Raw genomic sequence first — 23947 nt, forward strand, 5'->3', positions numbered from 1 at the left:
TGGCTTGTGTCTCGGAACGGCGTCCGCGGCGGGTGCCCAGACCCCCTAAAATACGCCGGACTCAAATCTTATCGATTTGATAATAAAGTTTACGTTCTTCTTGAGAAACTGCAGCAAACAATATAGTAGACGCTCTTTTGCGCATGCGTAGGTGCTACGTGAATATCTTCTGGGAGGCGACAGTTATCCGGCAGTCAGCTGCTCACCTGCGGCAACCATCATCCTCAGCACGCCCTTAATACCGATTTCGAAAATCGTTAACATCTGAAAAAGAAACCGTATGTCACATAATCTCCATATCCAATGTTCCGATATGAGCATACGAGATCCTAACGCAAAACACCCTATGTTCCCATTTGTTGGGATTATATTGGACGCGATAGCTATGAGATGCCGGGTTTTCATGATAGGCTAGAAATGAGATTATGGTAATATTTGAAAGAAGACAGAATCTTCTGTCAGCGTTGATTGTGGTGCAGGTCACTGGCACGACAAGGATCAAAGAGGCCGCAAAAGTTTCTGCTAACGTCGGCAACCTACTGCCTAATTCAAAAATGTATATCGTTGCCATTCGATAGACTATCGAAATCGGTGACTTTCGAAGCGCATTCAGACTTTACACAAAAATAATTAAATCTATAAAATTCCAATCAAGCTTTTGATATCGTAAAGCAAAAAGAAAATGGTAGTCAGGGATATCACTCCTTTACGAGTTTCCTTTGAACAATGCAGGCAAAGACTTCAGTCTGTTTATGGTAGAAAGCAAAACTAGAACAAAGGAGCTTTTTTTTTAGTAGCGCATATTTACTGAAATGGTAGAGCAACTGCATTTGTTTCTTTTTTTTTTCGTATCAGTTTTTTTTTCTCACATCTCGTACTCACTTCGGAAGCAGCTAGGCTGAATATAGCCAGGTGATCTTCGTCGTATATTTTCACACTGAACGATATTTCGGTCCAGTAGACGCTATAGAGATCAGGCCTAGCGTTCTGCAGTGTGTTCTGCTGTTGGTCCCTCTTTCCCGAGTTGATGTTAACTGTCACTGTGAACCTTTCGTTGACTTTCTGCCGACTTTCTGCTGACTATCAATGAGAACTTGGTCGGGACGTTTCCGATACTGAACTTTGTATTATTCCAGAATCCCATTATCTATTTTCCACCACTATAGCTTGAACTTTAACGATCAGTACAACACCAACGCAACACGACCTGACAAACGGGTAGCAGGAATGTGACAAGCTAAAACCATTTGACTTCTCCTTCTTCTCTCAGGCGTTTCTTTACAAGGTATCCTTGCATCTGGGGAGAAGTCTGCAAATGTCCGCCTAGTGGACATGTCCATTTCGTCTGCTGCTGAAGTGCTGATTGTCGGTGACGCCTGGCTTCTCCGGACAAGTACCCCAGCCCAGCCAGTAATCACTTCAGTCGCAGACGAAATGGACATGTCGACTCGGTGGACACTTGCAGAATACCCCCACAGTATCTAGTGTATGAATTGTCGATGAGTTCTTGTTAGCCACCTGCCCCTATGCACGCTTCAACTGTACGAGTGTACAGATGCATAGTATAAGCCTTACTGGCGTGCTCGCGCCGCCATTATCTCTGCGTTAGAAGTCAACTGCATTCGCGTGGCGCCTTATTCCTAATTTTGTTCTTGTTTTCAGTCAGCTTTATATCTATTAATTTTTTGTGCTAATTTGACGTTTTATAGACGTCGCCCGAGGTTCAGTTGTAGCACAGTTCTCGGCTCTCGCCTTCCGACTTTTGTTATACTTTCTCTTTGTTTTACAACCGTTGTTGTTCTCAGGCTCCACTTTAGGAATAGATAGATAGATAGATAGATAGATAGATAGATAGATAGATAGATAGATAGATAGATAGATAGATAGATAGATAGATAGATAGATAGATAGATAGATAGATAGATAGATAGATAGATAGATAGATAGATAGATAGATAGATAGATAGATAGATAGATAGATAGATAGATAGATAGATAGATAGATAGATAGATAGATAGATAGATAGATAGATAGATAGATAGATAGATAGATAGATAGATAGATAGATAGATAGATAGATAGATAGATAGATAGATAGATAGATAGATAGATAGATAGATAGATAGATAGATTACAACTTGGTCAATTTCATTTCTGGCCATCGAGAGGACTTCAGTACCAAAGCAGTAACGAATGAAATGTTTTCTACTCAGAACCCAATGAGTACAGTAAACAATTCGTTATCAGATTACTGAGCTGAACACATCCGAGTCGTCGCTTTAGAGTAAGAAATGCTACTATGTTTTTCGCGTTAAATTGTTTGAGCTTAAATCAGCATTTTGAGGTATGAAAGTCAGCCTATCAAATATGATACGCTGTTTTTTTTTTGTACTTTTTTTTTTGGGGGGGGAGGGGGGTATTTTCTCCTTATCTCCCACCTGAAAAACGCCTCACGCAGCATTTATCGAGTCTCTTTGGGACAGTATATCGTGCCCAAGCTCTGGAAATATTCATATTTTATTATTTTTTAATTTCTTTAAATACTGTCGCCTATAAACATTTGACGCCAAGTGTCCATCCTTAAAGCAGTGTGAAGGCAATGACGTAATGAAGTAACGTCTAACAACTGTGATTTAACTTTCCAATTTGTGGGCTTGTTAATCTTCGGTATTTCACTGTTCTTCAGTATTTTTTCTGGCTCTTTGTTTGTTTTAGTCTCAAAGACAACCTCAGCAAAGTTCTCCATCTCTGTAGCTGTATTTTCTTTAATCTGTTCTTCGTCACTTTCTTCCATAAGTCCCTGTTGAAACCCTGTTAAACCCTTTAATCTGTTACTCTCTTCAGTATGTTGAATGCATTATTTTTCTATTCTGCATTAAACTAAATACTGTCCATACCCTGTAATGGCTACCTGTGCCCCCGGTAAGTTGTTTAAATAGAGCTGGTCATTTAAATACAACGCCGAAACTGCTTTTAAGACGGCGGAGTGGCCAACCACGCGTTTGTCGCGTAACATTATTTCAATGAGACCAAATGCGCGACAGGAAAGTTACTTTCTACAAACCGACGTGTCAAATTCGAATCCTCAATACTACGTGCAATCATCACTCTAATAAAAAAAAAACTATTTCGGTGTTCCTTGTCATGTTGCTCGTGACTGTGGTAGATACCCGGCCTCTGATACCTTCTGTATACACTATTATGTCTTCTTTTTAATTCTTGTTCTTTTCTCGATTTAAGCTTCCGTCATGCCGTCGTGGTTTACTGCCACATACCAGTCCATACACCCTTCTATTTTCTTCACGGCCGCTTAGCGACGACGTGCGGGTATTTCCCGCGCGCCACCTTCCGGCGAAAAATAAAAAGCGTCTTCTGGAGTGCGCGCGAGCGCGCACTCCAAACGACGCTTTCACGCTTCGACGGCATTATTTTCTTACTTCCTTCGATCCTTTCTTGTCTTTCTTTTTCGGTCCTTCCTTTCTTTTTTCTTTTTTTTTCTTTTTTGTTTTTAGGGAGGCCGGAGATTTATCCCCCGGTCGAAATGGCCTCCTCCGTCGTCGCTTCCGAAAACGTGCTGATGTGGGGCTTATCTCGCCAACACTATTGAGTAACCCGGGAACCCGAAGAATGAGCGGGAGAGAAAGGAGAAAGCCACGTGACACCAAACGAAAGAGAGAGAGAGAGAGTAAAACAGAGGGAGGAGGTACTAGTGAAAGGCCGCAGAACGATTGTAGGAGAGGAAGGGGTTAAGGCGAAGAAAAAAAAAAGAAGTGGAAGCGGTTTCCTTATTTCCCCGTACCTCTTCTTGTAAACCCCGTTACTGAGTTCGCTCGATTTCTCTTCGGCCGAGAAAGGGCCAAAATAAGAAAGGAGGGAAGGGGAGAGGAGGGTATGAAGGGAAAGGAGGTTGTAAGAGAAGGAGAAGGTGGTTGGCGTAAAAGCGATCCTAGCAAAAGCGACGAGTGTTTCGACACGCAGGCAGGTTGAAAAACGAGTCGATTGGCAGGGGGTAAATAATGCCGCATCGTTGGCAGGATTGTATTAGCCGTCTTTTTTTTTTTTTTTCTGGTGATATACTTTGTGCATCCAAATGAAAATGAAGGTAAGAGTTTTACTATAGCTGGGCGTGTCGGTGACAGCTATGCCTTCGTAGTTAATAGTCGAGAAAGAGGAATTTAAAATATGTGCGTTGTAAAACACATAAAAAAATCACTTTTTCTTTCAGTCGTTCAGCGACTGCTGCTACTTTTTCGCAAACCAAGCCCTAGAAACCGGCCGTCAAGTGTTCTGGATGCAGCGGCCTACCGCCAAATAGACAAAAAAATGTGCTACTTTCTTATTTAGTTGGTTTACATGTAACCGCTTACGTAATAATGACCAGCAAGGCTTATTGCCTTGCTGGTCCCCTTGAAGGTGCCATATCGAAAAATTTAGGGATTGTTTTCTTTTTTTCGAACCTGGATGTGCGATAAGTGAGAGGACTACTTGTGGCACAGTGGGCCCAACATGTCAGTACAAGGTTTGGCACCATGCTCGTCAAGTACAGAAAAGAAAACGCATTGAAGTGTGGGGGCCTCTGCGCTTTCTTCTTGAAGACACTTTCCATTGAACGGTAGAATACGTTATCTCGAAAAAAATCCGCGGCAAGTTGTGCAGTCCTTCGGTCCACTACTACTGCTTCTTGAGTAGTATTATGACTATAGCGTGAGAGCCAGTGTGCAAGCTTTTTTCACAGTGCTATACTATAGGGTCTTTCACGTAACTTGAACCATAGGTGTATCTACCGGGTGGACAGGGGCTGCCCACCCGCGCCGGGCATAACCCCGTTACCTACGAGTATTCTATGTAGCCTTCGTCTCTCTTCTTTCTCCCCCCTTTTTTTTTTCCTTTTTGCGTCATCTCTCTCTCCCTCCCTCTCTCTCTCTCTCTCTCTCTCTCGCTATCTCTCTCTCTTCTTTCTTATTGCGTCTTCTTACTCTACCTAAATATATAAAGAGACTGTCGCGAGAATTTACTGTATCCCTTGAAAGAGGTTGGTCCACCGACCGAAACTGTCAGGTAATTAAACCAAAGATAACCGCGAAGTTTGGCTTCTCATCTTCACTAATGCGCTTGGTCCATTGGATAATACAGTCACTTCTATGTAGGCTTATTGCAGCGAAAATATCTAGTATATGTCCTGTGGCAACTTCTTTCTCTCTCCCTCAGTCTAGGGCGGGTATTCTGGTCTGGTTAACCCCTGCTTCCCGACACCCATCTCTCTACTGTATATATGCATTAGTTAACGAGCAAGTGAGCGCTCGCAGTGATGGCGAGCGACGTGTCTCACTCTCGCTCCCTCCCACCCTGATTATGTTGCGCAGGCAAGACGTGGACGATGCTGGGCAGCGGGTCGGCGCAGGAGCTGGGCGCCATCCCCTGCGCGGTGTCCTGGCTCTTCCGGCTCATCGACGAGCACAAGCAGCGCACGGGCGCCCGTTTCTCGGTGCGCGTCTCGGCCGTCCAGGTGGCCGGCCGCTCCGAGCACCTGCGAGACCTGCTCGCCGAACAGGCCAACGGTACGTGGACCCCGTTAACGTATAGCCGCAGCAAGCTGCACTCCGCTATTGCAGTATGGCACAATGACGTGCACATCCGTAGGTCGGTAGAATAAGCGGACGCTCACTCATATATACTCGCTAACCAGTATTCTATAGCGATAGCTCTACTACTCCAGGTACAAACCCAGAAAACGCCTGGTTCCGTAAATGTGACCTTCAAGCTCAGCCAAGGTCAAACTGGGACTTAGCCTGCCACTACCGGCGGCTGCTACACACGTCGCGTGGGCGCCCATATATTGAAAGCGATCAGCGATGTCGACGATGTTCGCCCAGTGCTGGTAGCTTCGCATGCACTCTGCTTTCGACGATTAGTTCGCGTTGAAGCGAGACGCAGCACGAAGGTCAATTCGCTCGCTGCTCCTGATGCGCCGAGCAGCGTCTGTGTGTTGTCTTGTGGTGCAATTGTAGATGCGGTAGGCGGCTGACGGCGCCGAGCAGCGTCTGGGTTCTTCCCCAAAGCAAGCAAGACCGTGCTATCACTCGACAAACTTGGTTTAACAGCGTTCAACCACGGTAAATGTTTTCTGAGCTGCGTACTCACTAGTACTCTCACACTTGTCGGCACTCACCCGTGTTCCGTCTTCTCACTTACATGCACTCACTAGCGTTAACTAGTCACTTCCAACTCACTTTCATATGCTCGCTCTAACTCTTCACTCAGCTGTACTATGCACTCGCATACTTACTCACGTCCACTGACACTCGTCTACAGTCACTCGCGTTAATGCACACGCCCACTCAAACTCTAATATTAGGCCTAGAGAGTTTTTAGCGTGTCCGGTATCCCGGCAAACGCTGGCGGTTTGGGAAAGATTGCCGGGTGAGCGGAGAAGTAAACGTCAACGGCCGGAGTGGTGACGTCAGGGAGTGGCGCAGAGCTCAACACCACCTGTTGCCGCAGAGTGGGGAGGGGGGCATGGTAGAAGACTGAGTGAGTGAGCCCACAGTGGAAAGAAAAAAAGAGTTTTTGCCATGCAACTCCGCGCACTTTAAACTTGCAAAAAAGAGGCATTGTTACGCTTTGCTTGGGGTAAGCACTCGGCAGATCTTGCGCTCGCAAGATGCAGGTCACTTTTAATCATCGGTTAACCTAGGCTTTCAAAAGCTGGCTTCCGTCGTTCGGTCCTACCGTCAGTGGCCGCGTCCCTGCAACGGAAGCTGAATGCAGGCACACCAGTGAATGAGCCAAGAGCCCATGAGCGGAGTTGCCAATGGCCGGAAGTTGTGCCCTTATACGTGCGCAAGTTGGGCCACAATGTGAAAACAAAAACTTCAGAGACGCTTAAGCTTCGCCTTGAATAGCAGATCCTGGTAGCATTAAGGGGTCCCTGACTGCTTATCAAGCTTTCTGGCAACTGCGGCTTATGCAACCGTAACCTTTACCGAAAAACGTTTGAGGCGAACGCTATATACGAAGGCGAGCTTCCTGGTTCTTTTTTTTTTCCGCGCACGGCCGGCGCCGCCGCTTCCGCGGATGCCCGGAATCGAGTAGTAGAAATGCGGCGCTCGCCACCCCGTTATTGGTAGACAATTTTCGCTCATAGTCAACGCCGGCGACCCGCGTAACGGTGCCCTTAAAACTATCACTTTAATATAGGGGCGAATAGGTACGAAGCTCCGGTCGTGTTCTCCGCTCCCAACAGGCTGGCTCAACTGTGTCCCCGCATCATGGGCACCTCTAAGATAGGCTGTCAAGTGAAGCACTCCGAACACCTACGTGCAGATACGCCACCGGGCTGGCATATCAAATAGCCCGGACTTGTGGAAAGGCCTATGTAAGACAAACTGGCAACTGCGCTAATGATCGAATGAGGGAGCACGCATATAATAATAACTTGAAGAAAGACATGATTTCTCATCTTTCGGCGCATTGTAAATCCTGCTCTTGTCAACCGAGATTTCGTGATGTAGAGGTCCTCGGCAAAAGCAAAAGGCCAAACGGTACGTGAACTTCTGGAAGCGTTTCACATAAAACAAAAAAAAGACACGTGTGAGTCAGAATTGCGTTGTTTGTAAACATGGAGAACAGTTTTGTTTTTCTTGTTTCTTCTTTTTTTTAGTCTTCCAAATCACTCGGCCGGCTTTGATAAACACCCTCTGTAGCATGTCGATTGTGGCTGATGCATGCTCGCATTGGAAACAGCGTATACCCGTGTGCCACGTTACTTGAACCAAACTTTAAAAATATGCAAATACCATGTAGCTAGAGAGAACCAAGGCAGGTTGTTTTCCGTCGCTTGGAGATACTCAGATTAATTTTTGTATTCCGCCTAATTGAATAATTAGTCTTATTTAACTAATCAACTTCTCGAATATCATAACCCGATGAAAAGCGCCAATGAGAAAATTGTAGAGCGACACGAAAAACCACCCGATACAACTTTCTGTTGCTCAATACGTGTACATAAAAGTATTTCTCCAAACATGAGAGAAAGCGCGCCAATACACGCAAAGTACATCGAGCGGCCAGTCGCGCGACAATTTTGCGTGTATTCGTGGGCTGCTGTTTTATAATTACGTTTATGATTGTTACCACGGCCAACTCGCCCAGCTGTCCCTACTTTTGTGATACATCAAAGTAAGCGAAAGCTGCATGCGCGAGTTCTCGCGCATTTCGTGGGAACTATACTATAGAGGTGTATTTGCTGGCTGTTATTAGTGGGGCTTCACCCCGACGCCCCGACAATGCGGCCGCTTCGGGGCTTACATGCGACCTCCATTGCTGCACCGCGCCGTCAGCTATTAGTTGTCCTAGCTGAGGTTTAACGTGAAGCCGGCACGAAGCGACGCGAGAATAAAGAAATACGAATTGCTGGTTAAAATAAACTGCGCAGAGTAGTAGTTGCCTATTCGATGAAGTGTACGCAGGGTAACGTTTTTTTTTTTTTTTTTTTTTTTTATAACCATAGCTAATTGCGTCTCCGAGCTAACACTCGGGACTTTGAAGCAGGTTGCGTTGAGGCGGTTCGATGCCGAGCCCACCACCGCATGACAACACCCAATGAAAGCTGTTGCGGACGCCCCTTGAGCTGCTTCGCCGTAGAATGACCGGAAGAGATAAGTCAACGTCTGTTTTATTTACACTAAAGAGCGCCACCTACCCGAGATAAATGTGAAAATGGGTCCCATTGTAAATGTCACCGAGTTCGGAGCGTACATCATGTATTGTCGCAATGCAATGACAAACCACGACCTTCCTTCCGTTATAGGATTCCTCGCACCCGTCATGTGCCGCGCAATGACAAACCCTCCTTGGTAATGACCGTGAAAGCGAGCTCCACGATCGCATTTTCAATAATCGAACTCAAGGAAAAAAACTATTGCAGGCTTTCTTTTTTGGTATTGAACTAAAGGGCACCTAGCAAAGATGATGTTCATTAATAATACTTCAAGTACTAATTATTTATTTATGGAGAGAAGAAAAGATATTTTACAATACTTGCGCACCAACTAGAGAAACAGTCGTGGTTATGAAAGATGTAGCACGCAGGAGGCGCACAACTGCTTGGCTCCTACGGAAACTGTACTGTGATCGAGAATAGCGTAACGTCGCAAAGAAATTCGATCACCCCTTTTGGGGTAAAACTCCAACAGTAGGCAGTGGGAGGTGTGGCTAGCCAGTATGGTGCGGGAGGACCAATTGGCCCTTCTCAACCAAGCCCGGCGTGCCGCTATCGCCAGTGGGGCCCTGGACTGGGGGACCCACCCACTGGATCTGGCTGGATGTAATCTTTTTAAATAAAAGTTATACTACTACTACTACTACTACTACTACTACTACTACTATACTACTACTACTACTACTACGTCGCAAATATCTCAAAGCATGAAAGTTTTAAAACTTGACCAATAACAAGCGAACAGGTTCGCTTCAGGAATGGATGTGCTACAATGGATCACATCCATGTCATCAATCAGGTAATCGAGAATGTGCGGCGTACAATAAACATCTACTACATGGCTTTCATAGATTATGAAATGGCATTTGGTTCAGTAGAGATACCAGCAGTCATTGAGGCATTGCGTAATCAAGGAGTACAGGAGGCATACGTGAATATCTTAGCAAATATCTACAAGGATTCCACAGCTACCTTGGTTCTCCACAAGAAAAGTACAAAGTTACCTATCAAGAAAGGGGTCAGGCAAGGAGACAATCTCTCCAATGCTATTCACTGCATGCTTAGCAGAAGTATTCAAGCTCTTAGGATGGGAAATCTTAGGAGTGAGGATCAACCGCGAATATCTCGTCAACCTTCGGTTTGCAGGTGACATTCTCTTATTCAGCAACAATGAAGACGAATTACAACAAATGATTGAGGACCTTAATCGAGGAAGTCTAAGAGTGGGGTTGAAGATTATTATGCAGAAGACCAAGATAATGTCCAATAGCCTGGCAAGGGAACAAGAATTCAGGATCGCCAGTCATTCTCTAGAGTATGTAAAGGAGTACGTTTATCTAGGCCAATTACTCACATTGGACCCTGATTATGAGAACAAAATTTTCAGAAGAATAAAATTGGGTTGGCGTGCATTCGAGGTTGGCGTGCATTCGAGGTTGGCGTGCATTCGAGGTTAACCAAGAAGCTCAGGAACAAGTTAAGTATCGCACAAAGAGCAATGGAACGAAAAATGTTAGGCCTAACGTTGAGAGACAGGAAGAAAGCGGTGTGGATCAGAGAGCAAACTGGGATAGCCGATATTCTAATTGACATTAAGAGAAAAAAATGGAGCTGGGCAGGCCATGTAATGCGTAGAATGAATAACCGGTGGACCATGAGATTTACACAATGGGTACCAAGAGAAGGTAAGCGCAGTCGAGGACGACAGAAAACTCGATAGGGTGATTAGGTTAGGAAATTTTCAGGTGCAAGTTGGAATCAGCTAGCGCAAGACAGGGGCAATTGGAGATCGCAGGGAGAGGCATTCGTCCTGCAGTGGACATAAATATAAGCTAATGATGATGATGATGATTTTGTAGGCTGCGTATACTCTCTCGTACTCTTGCGCATTCTGACACTTGTAGGCATCACCCACGTTGCTACTTCCCACTGACATGCACTCACTAGCGTTCACTAGTCGCTTCCATTCCCCGGCACCAGCGCAGTTTCATATACTCACTCTAACTCCACACTCACCTGTACTATGCACTCGCATACTAACTCACGTCCACTGACACTCTTCAACAGTCACTCGCGTTAATGCACATGCCCACTCAAACTCATTAGAGAGCCTTTAGCGTGTCCGGTATCCCGGCAAACGCGGGCGGTTTGGGATGGATGGCTGGGTGAGCGGAGGCGTAAACGTCAACGGCTGGAGTGATGACGCCTTCGGGTGGCGCAGAGCTTAACACCACCTGTTGGCACAGAGTGGGGAGGGGGGTGAAAACTGGGTGAGTGAGCCCGTAGTGAAAAAAAAGAGTTTTCCCCATGCGACTCCGCGCACTCTAAACTTGTAAAAAAAAAGAGCCATTGCTACGCTTTACTTTGGGTGAGCACTTGGCAGATCTGGCGCTCGCAAGGTGCAGGTCAGTTTTAATAATCGGTTAACTTAGGCTTTCAAAAGCTGGCTTCCCTCTTTCGGTCCTAGCGTCTGTGGCCGCGTCCCTGCAACGGAAGCTAAATGCAGGCACACCAGTGAATGAGGCAAGAACCGATGAGCAGAGTAGCCAGAAGGCCGGAAGTTACGCCCCTATACGCGCACAAGATGAGCCACAATTCGAAAAAGAAAAGAGAAACCTGGGAAACGCTCATGCTTCGCCTTTAAGAGTACAACGCGATAGCATTAAATGGTTTCTGACTGTTTCTCACGCTTCCCGGCAACTGCAGCTTAAGCCACCGTAATCTTTACCGGGAAACGCTTGCGGCGAACGCTATCACGAAGGCGAGCTTTCTGGTTCTTTTTGTTTCTTTCGCCTCACGGCCGGCGCCGCCGCTTCCGCGGATGCCCGCAGGCGAGCGCCACCTGGTGGTGCGGCGAGGAACCGAAGTTGTGCCCTTATACGTGCGCAACGTGAGCCACAACTTCAAAAAAAAAAGTTACCAACGTGCAGATCCGCAACCGGGCTGGCATATTAAATACCCCTGACTCGTGGAAAGTCCCCTGTAGGACAAACTGGCCACTGCCGTAATATTATGTCGAATGAGGGAGCACGCTGTATAACTTGGTTGCCTACCTACCGGCGCATTGTAAGTCCTGCTCTTGTCTACCGAGATTTCCCGATGTGAAGATCCTCGGCAAAAGCAAAGACGAAACAGCACGTCAACTTCTGGAAGCGTTTCACGTGAAACAAGAAAAAAATAAGCACGTGTGAGTCATAATTGTGTTGTTTGTATAACGCGGAGAACAAGGTGTTCTTTTTTTAATTTTCCAAATCATTTGGCCGGCTTTGATAAACGCCCTCTGTCACACGTCGATTGTGCTTGAAGCGTGTGCGCATTGGAAAGAGTGTAAATAGTGTAGTTCAGTGCATTTCGATGCAATGGTTAGAAGCGCCTGTGACGTGTTTTGTGGCTTTCCTTGAGGCCGTGCCCTTGAGCTAAATCATGTCCATAAATCAGCCATCAAGTTTCACGGATGTGTTGTTTATGGCAGAACGCAACTTTCCGGTGGATAAAGAACATTAGCACTCGTGTAGGTAAAACAGGTTTTAATTTCGCGCACATAACGACTTGCAGTGCACCCTATTTTCACATCGTTCTGAAGATATTTCTAGGCCTTACACCGGGGACGACAAAAGGCTGATATGTAGACGGTACATTCGGGGTTTACTTTTGCGTGAACCAACATATGTCTTTCATAACTTCCAGACAAGTCCACTATAGTGGTAACGGTGGCTTGGGCGACATTCCGTGTTCTACAACTGTTCGTCACTTCGAGCCTCCATATTCCTGTGAAACTCCCTCTCGTTTTGGACTAAGTGCTATACGTGATTGCGTAATTGTATAAGTTCTATTAGGTGTCTCTCTCGACTCCGGAAACCTTCCAAGCTTTCCACGCGCATGCGCCGTTGACACCGCGTGACAGCCCGACGACGGCGCGAACGCGCCTCTATGACCGCATTAATTGCTATCGCAATCAAGGCAGGAACACTCACAGACAGAATTCGTGAAATAATCGAACGTATTATACCAGTGTCCTTAAATACTCCCTGGTATTAGTGGTTCAAACTTGCGTCCATAATTAAACTCAAGCACAACTTTTTTTTTTTCACCAAGACTTCTTCCACAGCTGGCTCCGATGCCTCTCATCATTCGAGCGTAAAATTTTCACTTCACTTCTGTCGTCGTAATGGGGAGGCCGCGTTACGGGGGTATGAGCCATTGCTTAAGGGCGTATGAGCCATTCATTGTCTTACCGTGATGGACATATTTAACTTTGAAGCAATTTAATTTTGAAAAATCGCAAGAGGCAATGCGACAACGGTGGACTGCGGGCATACCGTCAGTGACGTCTGTTCTCTCTGTCGCAGCCGAACGTGTGTGCAACCTCATTAAGAAACACAAAGACGTAACCAATGATTGAGAAAGTATTTAACGTACCGTCCCATGCGGCCCCAGTGATGAACACCGGCGCCGCACGTTTCAGCTTCGCTGGTCTAACTAACCATCTGTACGGAGTGCTTGGGCGGTGATATTTCTGTCACCCTTCTCTAATGCGCTGGACAACATTGAGCTTTCCGCAGCTATGAAGGGAACGCTATGGAGCCAAAGCTCGCAGAAAAGCTCTTCTGGAAAGAAGAAAGGAGAGTGGGGTGGGGGGGAGGGGGGGGGGGGTTGCGGTTGGGACGCATATTTATTTCTGCAGCCCAAATGTAGCATGGCTGAGTGTCTGTGGGGAGAAGGAAGTGGGAAGAAAGAGCATAGAAGAAGGAGGAGAGTGTTGGAGCGTGAAGGGGAAGTTCAAGATTCTCAACCGTGTTGGTTCAACCTTCTTATTATCCTATCTTAATTGCATTAACAGCGTCTCTGTAAAGTCTGCGACGATGTATGTCAATCTGAGTAACGGATACATCAAAATCAGCGAAATTTGTATCAGCGCGTTCTCACATGCTTCGTCAGAATCAGTGGTCTATTTGATCTCTGTTAGTGATGTTTCATCAGCGACGCTCTGTTCATGTGGCCGCTTCGGAGCTTACACGTAAGCTGCGATGCTGCATCACACCGTCAGCTAGTTGACCTATCGCTGAGGTTTAACGCAAAACCGGTAAAAAAGCGACGTGGGGATAAATAATTACGAAATAATGGCTAAGGGAAGCTGCGCAGTGTAGTTCTCTGTTCGATGAATTGTATGCAAGGTAATTTTTTATATATAATCATTGATAATTGCGTCTCCAAGCAAGAACTCGGGACTCTGACGCAGGTTGCGTGGAGGTGGTTCTTTGATTGGCGTTTGATGCCGAGCCCGCCGCCGCACACTGACGCCCCACGAAATACTTATTTATTTATTTATTTATTTACAAGTACTTTACAGGCCTCGCAGAGGCATTGTGTAAGGGGGGGGGGGGGGGGGGGCGATACAAAGTAAGAACAAAGTGAGAACAAATTGGGTTAACATCAAAGCCAGTAAAAACAAGCAGAACAAAATGACCAACAACAGCAAAAAAATGTCCAAGTAAAAAACTAGTGATATGTATGTCACATTAATAGGCAAGTTTGAAACACAAAAGAAACTCAACAGCGTGTTGGACAGATCGAATGATCTGTCCAACACGCTGTTGTGAAAGTCCCCTGAACAGCTTCGTTATAGAATGACCGTAACCTAGGGAGGCTACATGCAACGCCGTTTTAAACGGCCTTGCATGTAGGCTGCCTACCGTAACCGACAAGTCAACGTCTGTTTTACTTACGCTAAACAGCGCCGCCCACCCACGATAAATGTGAAGAGTGGACCCCATTATAAATGTCACCGAGTTCGTATGTTTTCACAATGTAGCTCATTTCACCCGTAAAATCTCCACGTCGCCGAAAATGCAGTACTCCATCGTCTTTCGCCGAAAATGCAGTACTCCATCGTCTTCTACTAATCAAGCGAAATCTGTGAATAACCCGTTTACAACCGTAAATCCAAATTTCTCGATTCTCTGCTTGTTCGAAGAACCGCGGAGAACAACGCTGCTCTAAGCCTAAGCGGCGTCGGGCCGTCGGCCCGACGACGGAACGCTGCTCCAGCTCGTGCGGGACGCGCCAGGATGGCTGACGACGGCGCGTCTGCGACGGTTGGAGCCACGACGCCGATCGAAAAGAACCCCCAATGCGACAAGACAACGCTACCGACCTCTCGCAAAAGAAAACCTTTGACAACGGGGGATGATGGTTTACTGCAAAATACCACAACTCAAGGCTGATCGCCGTTCCGGAGACCGGGACCGAAGCGGTGCACAAATCAGCGTCGAGCCAGCCCAAACTAAAGGGGAATCACCTTCGCCAAGAGAAGCTACCTCCACTGCCGAAGAGCGATTTCAAAGTCATCATTAGACCGAAGAATGGGCTCAACATCAGTGAACTGAGCACGCATCAGATGGCCCGGGCTATAACCAAAGCATGTGGAAACCCAGACATGTGTAACGAAGGCAACTTGCTTATACGGTTGCGCAACGGATCGAACATCGCCATAATCAGCACGCCAAGCATGGAGACTGCCAATGTTGTGCAGAGCGTCCCAAGTCTACGTTTTGGTGCAAAAGACCATGCAGTGACGGCTTACGAGGCAGCGCCGGACAATTCGTGTAAAGGTGTGATTCACGGACTGGACGCCGGTACAACGCCGACCGAATTACTAGCCCATCTTCGGGTACGCACCCAAGGAGTGAAAATACTTTATGCAAGAATGCTTGGAAACTCCCAAACCGCGGTCATTACCTTCGAGGGCAAGATCGTCCCCCGCTACGTTTACTACTACGGCGGCGAGACACGTTGCTACCTCTATCGGTCATCGCGGCAAGTCTGCTATATATGTTTCAAGCCTGGGCATAGGGCGGATGTATGCCCGACACCTGACGCCGTTGTCTGCTCGAACTGCGCCGAACCAGTCATCGAGGACGGACACACCTGCGAGCCCAGGTGTGCGCTATGCAAGGAAGCGCACCCCACACAGGCAAAGGAGTGCAAGGAATGCCTCAGGAAACCGAGGAATCCACGGGCGAGAAAACAAGAGGAACCAGACGCCGAAGCCAGGAACGCTGGCGGACGTGGCCGGACCAGGCAACGCTGGTTCAGTAGGGACTCCAGCTCGACATCCAGGTCCAGATCAAGGTCGAGATCTGCGTCCAAGACCCGGCAGGCTCCGCAAACGAAAAAGAAGCAGCAGAAGAAGACCATAACCAAGAAGGAAGAAGACAGTAAGGTGAGCTGGAGAGCGCATCTTTTCTCAGCCTCTCCCACTGCTCCAAAGAACACGAACACGCAGAACGACGAAGTAAATGAGCTTAGGCAAACTATTCAGACTCTCAGGGCAGAAAATGCTGAGCTCAACGAGCTCATAGATGAACTTAAGGCACTGAGAACAGGACAGCCAAACTCAAGCCCGCAAACAGACGAAACTCAGTCGGCCACCATAGGGCGGCAGGAATTCACAACTGCCATGGTAGCCATGAACAATGCGCTAGCAAATCTTACCAATCACGTTTCTAACCTCCAAGAGGAGGCGCGCAAGGATAGAGAACGCGTAGTACAATTTACGGGCATGAAATCCAGAACTAAACCCTATACTACAGGCCATCAGCTGACCATGGCGAGCTGCCGTAAATGCTCGATCAAGTTGGAAACCCTCGATATATGGCAGTGGAACTGCCGTGGGATTCGCAGAAAGCAGGGTCTTCTTAAACAACACATCACTAACTGCAGAGCTCCGCCAGACATAATCGCCCTACAGAAAACCGGCTGCTCACCCACTCTTGCGGGCTACTCAGTCTATGAGGGGCTCGGGCAAAGTAAGGTCGCGACGCTGGTTGCCAAAGCGGTCACCGCAATCAGACAGGCATTGACGCAACGGACATTGACCACGTCTTTATTGAAATCATTACCCAAAAAAGAAGCCAGGAAAGCATCTTTCTCCTCAACATTTACAGCCCACCCAGCCAGAGGAAAGCAAACTTCGGCTACCTGCTACGCAAGGCAGAACAAGCAGCAGGCAAGAAGGGTCTCGTCATCCTGGGGGATTTTAATGCCTGGCACAAAAGCTGGGGCTAAGTTAAAGAAACGCAAAAAGGCAGGGATCTAGCCCGAGAAGAGGATCGCAGAAGGCTCAGCCTCATCACAGACCACACCCAACCCACGCGAGTGGGGAACAGTATCAACCGAGATTCATGCCCAGACTTGGCATTCGTCTGAGAGGTAAGGGATGCTCAATGGGAAAATGACGGGGAAACACTCGGCAGCCACCATTGCATTTTGCGCATCAAGATAGAAACCCTACCGATCAGGAAAAGACTTGGCAAGGCTAGGCTCACCGACTGGGTAGCCTATAGAAAAACTAGGGCGGAGTCCGAAGACGCTGAGATCACAGACATTACGAGCTGGGTCGCAGGAATCAAGGCAGACTGCAAAAGGCTAACCCGAGAGGTAGCCCTCACCACCAACACACCCGAGGTGGATAAGCATCTGTTACACTTATGGGACGCCCGACGTGGGCTACTAAGAAGATGGAAACGGCCGAAGCACAACAGGAAACTTAGACTTAAGATCGTCGAGGTCACCAGACAAGCCGAAGAGTATGCGACAGAACTCTCAGGATGCAACTGGGACCAAAAATGCAACGAGCTACAGGGGACCCTAGGCTGGAAAAAGACATGGGCCTTGCTAAGGGCTCTTATAGACCCAACCATGACCAAGTCCGAAAATCGTAAGACGACCCAACCAATCGCGCACCGATTCCAAGGCACAGATCAGGAAATACTAGATAACATCAAGCAACGCTATGTTGGGGATACAACGGACGTCAACTGCAACTTGGCATACACGGGCGAAGCAAATCCCGCTCTAGATGAACCCATTACCACAGAAGAAGTCAGACACGCTGTGATGTCTGCCACAAAGAACACCACGCCAGGGAAGGATGGCATCACCAACGCCATGATAAGGAAAACTAGACGAAAACTCGATCAAACGATTTACAGAATTCGTCAATAAACACTGGGAACGGGGGACCATCCAGGACGACTGGAGACATGCGGAAATAGTAATGATCCCGAAGTCCGGAAAGACTCCCTGCCTGGAAAATATGCGACCCATTTCACTAACGTCCTGCTTGGGAAAAGTATACGAGAGAATTGTGCTTCAGAGGTTGGAGACCCACCTGGAGGATAACGAGCTCATGCCGCACACTATGTTTGGATTCAGAAAATGCCTCTCAACACAAGACATCCTCCTGCAGACCAAGGAGGAGGTGCTTACTAACATCCCGAAATACGGAGAAAATATCTTGCTTGCGCTCGATCTTAAAGCGGCCTTCGACAACGTAAGTCATAGAGCTGTGCTGGAGGGACTCAGCAACATTGGTTGTGGGCAGAGAATACACAACTACGCCAAAGCTTTTCTTAGTAACAGAACCGCCACCATTGGTATAGGAGGCATCAGGACTGACACCTTCAACACGCCCCCAAAGGGAACACCGCAAGGTTCTGTGATATCCCCTATGCTTTTTAACATTGTTATGATCGGCTTAGCACGGAACCTCGAAAAAATTGAAAGACTGAGCCATGCCATCTACGCAGACGACGTCACAATTTGGGTGACTAGGGGATCCTTAGGAGAAAAACAAGACCTTCTGCAGAGTGCAGCAGATACAGTCCACGCATACACTGAACACTGCGGACTTGCATACTCCCCGGAGAAATCCGAAGTGCTCAGAGTCTACAGAAGAGGATACAATCTGCAAAACTCCATAGACATCTACATAGGGTTGAAGAAGATTCCGGAGGTATCCCAAGATCCTTGGTATGTGGATACAAAGCAACTGTCGTTTAGATCACACAATCAGACAGCTCGCAAACACCACAGCGAAGATCACGAGGATGATCGCAAGAATCTCAAACAGACGACGAGGTATGAAGGAAGAGGACACATGTAGGCTAGTACAGGCCCTCGTGGTCAGTATACAGTGTCCCCTATCAAACCCCACTCGAGCAGGAAAATGAACAATTAGAGGCAATCCTTAGGAAAGCTTATAAATGCGCTCTCGGACTGCCGGTCAACACCTCGACGGAGAATTTTTTTTTAATTGGGCATAAACAACACAGTGCAAGAACACATTGAAGCTCACCTTCTCGCGCAGAAATGAGACTCATGTAGACGCCAACGGGCAGGAACACGCTGAAGACACTGGCCATGAGGGAAGCTTGCAGAGAAATTAGCAGCACGGAAAGCATACCTAAAGAAATTCGAGAGATCATTGAGATCAGCCCGATACCGAGAAACATGCATCCTAAAATGCACAAGGCCAGAAGAAAGGCAAGATCGGAAGCACACGAAAGATATTTCGCGGGGAGAAAAGACGTGTTATACGTCGACGCGACCACATACAAAGAACACTCCGGGGTGGTAGTCAGCGTTGTTGATCACCAGCTTAGGGAAATCAATTGCGCTTCGATCAAACGCAACAACATCCTCGAGGCTGAGGAAGCGGCAATCGCACTCGCCATCACCCACCAGGGCGAAGAGGCCACTACAGAAATACTTACGGACTCGCAAGAAGCGTGCAGAAGGTACAGCAGTGGACGCATATCCACTGTGGCCATCCGCTTGCTCAAGACGAGAAGAATCACCTTCTCGAGATGCTTCATTACGTGGACAGCAGGCCATGAGACTGTGACAGGGAACCAGCGTGCCGACGCCAACGCCCGAGCATACTCCAACCGGGGGGCGCACCACGACGGGGAACTGGACACAGTCACCAGACGCTATGGAGCAACTTTAGAAAATCAAAGAGCCCTAAGGAGAATCTACCCCCCTCCCCACAAAGACCTTAGTAGAGAGCAGTCGGTCGCCTGGAGACAACTGCAGACTAATACATACCCCAATCTGAGTTTACTCAGAAAAATCTATCCGGCAACATATCACAATAAATGCCCGCTATGCGGGGAACACGCGACGCTTTACCACGTTACATGGGCTTGCCAAAAACCAAATGTAGCGCCAGTACACAAAGCACCAACACCGGAGCAGTGGGAGGCTGCGCTATCCTGCTCGAAGCCTGAAGAACAGCTTAAGTTGATCGACAGAGCTCGCAAGATGGCAAAGGCCACAGGGGCCCGGGACTGAGGGCTCCACCTACGCCGGGAAACATCGTTTGTGAAAATAAAGTTTTTCATTCATTCATTCATTCATTCATTCATTCATTCACAATGTAGTAACAAAACCTCCTTGGTAATGACCATGAAAGCGAACTCAGCGACCGCATTCAGTAATGCAACTTAAAAATATATATTGCACGTTATCTTTTCTTTTTTGTTATAGCACTAAAGGATACGCAGCAAAGATGATGTTCCTTCAAGTAATTCAAATACTGATTATTTATTTGTGGTGAGAAAAAAATTACTTTAACAAAAACTGCACCCCAACTAGAGAAACAGTCAGGGTTATGAAAGGTGTAGCACGCAGGAGGTGCAGAACTACTTGGCTCCAACGGCATACGAAATCTTGACTTGGGAAGTTTGTGTAACGACAGAAATATTGAAAAGTACGGAAGTTGTACAACTTCAATAACAAGAAAATAGGTTTGTATCAGGAAGGTATATTCTATACTATGAATCGTATATATGCCATGTCATCAATGTACAAGAGTACAATACAGGAGGCAATGTACAATCACGGCCGTTGGATAAAAAAAAAAGGTGGTACAATCAAGGAGTACAGGAGGCATACGTGAATATCTTGGGAAATATCTACAAGAATTCCACAGCTTCATTGGTTCGCTGCAAGAAAAGTAGAAAGTTACCTATCAAGAGGTAACTTGATATCAAGAGGTGATTTCCGTGCTCACGTTGGTTTCGACGGGAATTCAGGGCGCAGGCTCCTTTCCCAAGCGTATCACCCCTGAAGGAAGCCGAACGCCAGGCCGGGGTACGCTTGTACCCTTTTGAACCAGTGGGTCAATCGAGGAGACACAATCTCTCCAATGCTATTCACTGCATGCTTAGCAGAAGTATTCAAGCTCTTAGGATGGGAAGGCTTAGGAGTGAGGATCAACGGCGAATATCTCAGCAACCTTCGGTTTGCATGACGACATTGTCCTATTCAGCAACAATGGGGACGAATTACAACAACTGATTGAGGACCTTAACCGAGAACGTGTAAAAGTGCGGTTGAAGACTAATATGCAGAAGACAAAGATAATGTTCAATAGCCTGGCAAGGGAACAATAATTCAGGTTCGCCAGTCAGCCTCTAAAGTCTGTAAAGGAGTACGTTTATCTAAGTCAATTACTCACAGGGGACCCTGATCACGAGAAGGAAATTTACAGAAGAATAAAATTGGGTTGGAGTGCATACGGCAGGAATTACCAAATCCTGACTGGGAGCTTGCTACTGTCGTTGAAAAGAAAAGTGTACAATCATTGTCTTCTACCGTTGCTAACATATGGGGCAGAAACTTGGAGGTTAACAAAGAAGCTCGAGAACAAGTTAAGAACCGCACAAAGAGCGATGGAGTGAAAAATGTTAGGCCTAACGTTAACAGGTGAACTTTACGAGCGCCCCTTTCTGCACACTTCAAGAGCTGCATTGCATTGCAAGTGATAGCGACGTCAACGCCCGCCGCTATCGGTGGGCGCTGAAAAAAGGTATTTATTGATAATGATAGAGCAAAATAGAGTTGTCTCTCCTTTTCTCGCAATGCGTATGTAAAATTGATTAGGAATTTTATTTTCGTTGAATGAATCTAACTGTGTCTCACTCTAATTAAAAAACGCTTTTTCCTTTCCCAATGTTTGTTCCCTCCAAAAATAGTCGCGCTTCTATCGCTGCTCCCACAACCACTCCAGCTGATGTCGGTGACCATATGTTCTAAACCGCTTTCCACCCGAAGCTTCGCCACCTATTTGGATCGACTTTGGCACTGCCCTGGCTTCCGCACGCAGAGCTGATGGAGCGGAGCATGACGGGGCGTCCACTCGGCGCTCGTCGTTTTTAAGACGAAAGCCTTATGTGCCCCATGAAGCGCGAAATCAGGCGTCCGTGCGGCGTTAACATCCGATGGTACCAAAAGTCACGTGACCAAGTGATGACGTCAGGTTCCCGGCGCTGTATACCTGCTGCGGCTCGTACTGCGAAATTCTACGCTGAACAGCCACGGTGTCGGCCAAACTCCTTGGCCCACACCCAAAACGCCGACCTGGCCCACTCCCAAAATTGCATTAGGGTGGATTACAGTGGTATAAGATTGGTACAAAATTACAGCGAGGCGGATTAAGGTGGAATATTGATTTAAGGTGATAAATTAGACAAGTCATCATGCTTTCGCCTTCAGATCACGCAAGGATACTTAGGTGACTGTCAACTTGCTTTTTTTTTCTTTCTTTTTTTGTGCTGTCAAACGCACTGCGTGTCTCTCTATAGTCCCCCGGTGACCTTCCACGTGGGGGGCAGTGCATACGCCGTTGATACCATCACAGCATGACGCCGGCTGCGACGCCAACGGCACAAGCGCGCCTCCATGAGTCCGAGAGAGAGAGAGAGAGAAACGTGGTGGGAAAGGCAGGGACGTTAACCCGAAAAGATTCTGGTTTGCTACCCTGCACTGGGGGAAGGGGAAGGGGAAATGAAAGGCGGAAAGAATAGGGAAGGGAAAAAGCAGCCACGAAAAAAAAAGTCAAGGAATAAATAAAAGAGGAGGATTGGAAAGGTCTGTGAGAACTATAGTCTGTCAGATAGTCCACTCGATCGCAAAAACTTCAAGAGTGCCTTGACTGACTTGTTGTGTGACGACGTGTCTCCGCATAACTGCTGCATGTAGGCTCCCTATTCGTAACCCGAACAGGCAGCCGTCTGGTGGGTTTTTCTGGAATTAAACTTATTCTCTGCTTAGTCTCTGGCTTACTACAAGCGCAAGCCACGGAAAATCTCCGGAGTACCACAGAGAACATGGCCCGTTACAGCCGGGGGACCCTATAGCGCGCTATGGGACGAGGGCCGTCCATGGACATGCGCACACAAACATGCCGTACATCTGACGCACAGTAATGAATAGTTCGCGAGATTGGGCCTCCTGTCCTTAGTTCACGCTTAGCGGTTTTCCTGCCCACTCATCGTAAATGGACGTCTTTGTCTTAAGCGACACTTCATGCTACTCCACCCCCCCCCAGTGTAGGGTAGCAAACCGTAAACTGACTTCTGGTTAACCTCCCTGCCTTTCCTCTCTCGCTTGCTCTCTCTCTCTCTTTCTCATGCTACTCCTACCCTCTCGAGAAGGACCAGGGCCCGAATTCACAAAAACTTATTACGCTAAAATTTCTCGTAAGAAAGAATTTTAGCCAACCCATATGCCAGACATATCATTATCGGAGGCGGACAGCCAATGGCGAAGCGTACTTACGAAAGAAAAGATTTGTGAATCTCGGGCGCTTATAACGTAAAATGATTCCAAACTGTTTTGATTCCAAACTCCTGACGTCAAATTTACGTAACCACCGACGCAAGCATCGGGCGGTGACCCGCAGCGTTGTCTGAACAACCCAATCAAACACTCTCCTCGTTTATAGGAGGTGACCTTAACATAACCAATAAAAAACAAATAACATTGTCTACACTCAACAGGTTTTTTTTTATCTAATTGGCTGACAAGAGGCGAGGAGCACGCTCTTGTGGAGAGGGTTTCGATGGGGCCGGGCCTGCACAGTGAAATTAGATAACCGCATGAAGATGGTGGTGCCGGCTTCTCCGATTGGTCTGCTTCGCCTTACTTAGCTTGCGGTGGCTGGTCGAAAATCGCGGCGGCGTGCAACGGAAGGTTAAGAATGCCGCTAAAACGGATCCTCAGCAAGGAAGAGTTGGCAGAGCGATGTCGTATACGTGCCGAAAGAGCTCGATAAGGTTTTACTGCCACGCAAAAGGTTTATCATGCGCAAATAAATGCATGCTCACCGGCAGGTGCGAGTAGCGAGGGCCTGAGCGATTGGCGGGCGGCCATCTTCTATTCCTTTCGGAACGGGGCAGTCTGTGGCTATTCAGAAAATTTTTCAGTTTTGTTCGGCATATTAATGCATTTTTTTTCGCGAACACGTCACTTTGACGTGGTGAGTTTTCGTGGTGTTGTGAGGTCGCGTGACAGACAGGTGAAGCGCGCGTCGCCAGAAAACATTGGACCAATAACAGAGGGCTAATGGTGAAAAGGCGTCGAATCAGGAATGATTATTT

The 23947-nt window shown here is 47.3% G+C and overlaps 1 protein-coding gene across 1 annotated transcript in view; it reads left to right on the plus strand.

Moving 5' to 3' along the window:
• The window catches only part of LOC119457890 (uncharacterized), a 483998-nt gene that overhangs the window by 392161 nt on the left and 67890 nt on the right, over positions 1–23947 (plus strand). Inside the window, 1 exon segment of the mRNA XM_049670508.1 lies at positions 5365–5559. Coding sequence (XP_049526465.1) covers positions 5365–5559 — 195 coding nt within the window.

This window comes from Dermacentor silvarum, chromosome 7, assembly GCF_013339745.2.
Source record: "Dermacentor silvarum isolate Dsil-2018 chromosome 7, BIME_Dsil_1.4, whole genome shotgun sequence".
Classification (NCBI taxonomy): domain Eukaryota; kingdom Metazoa; phylum Arthropoda; class Arachnida; order Ixodida; family Ixodidae; genus Dermacentor; species Dermacentor silvarum.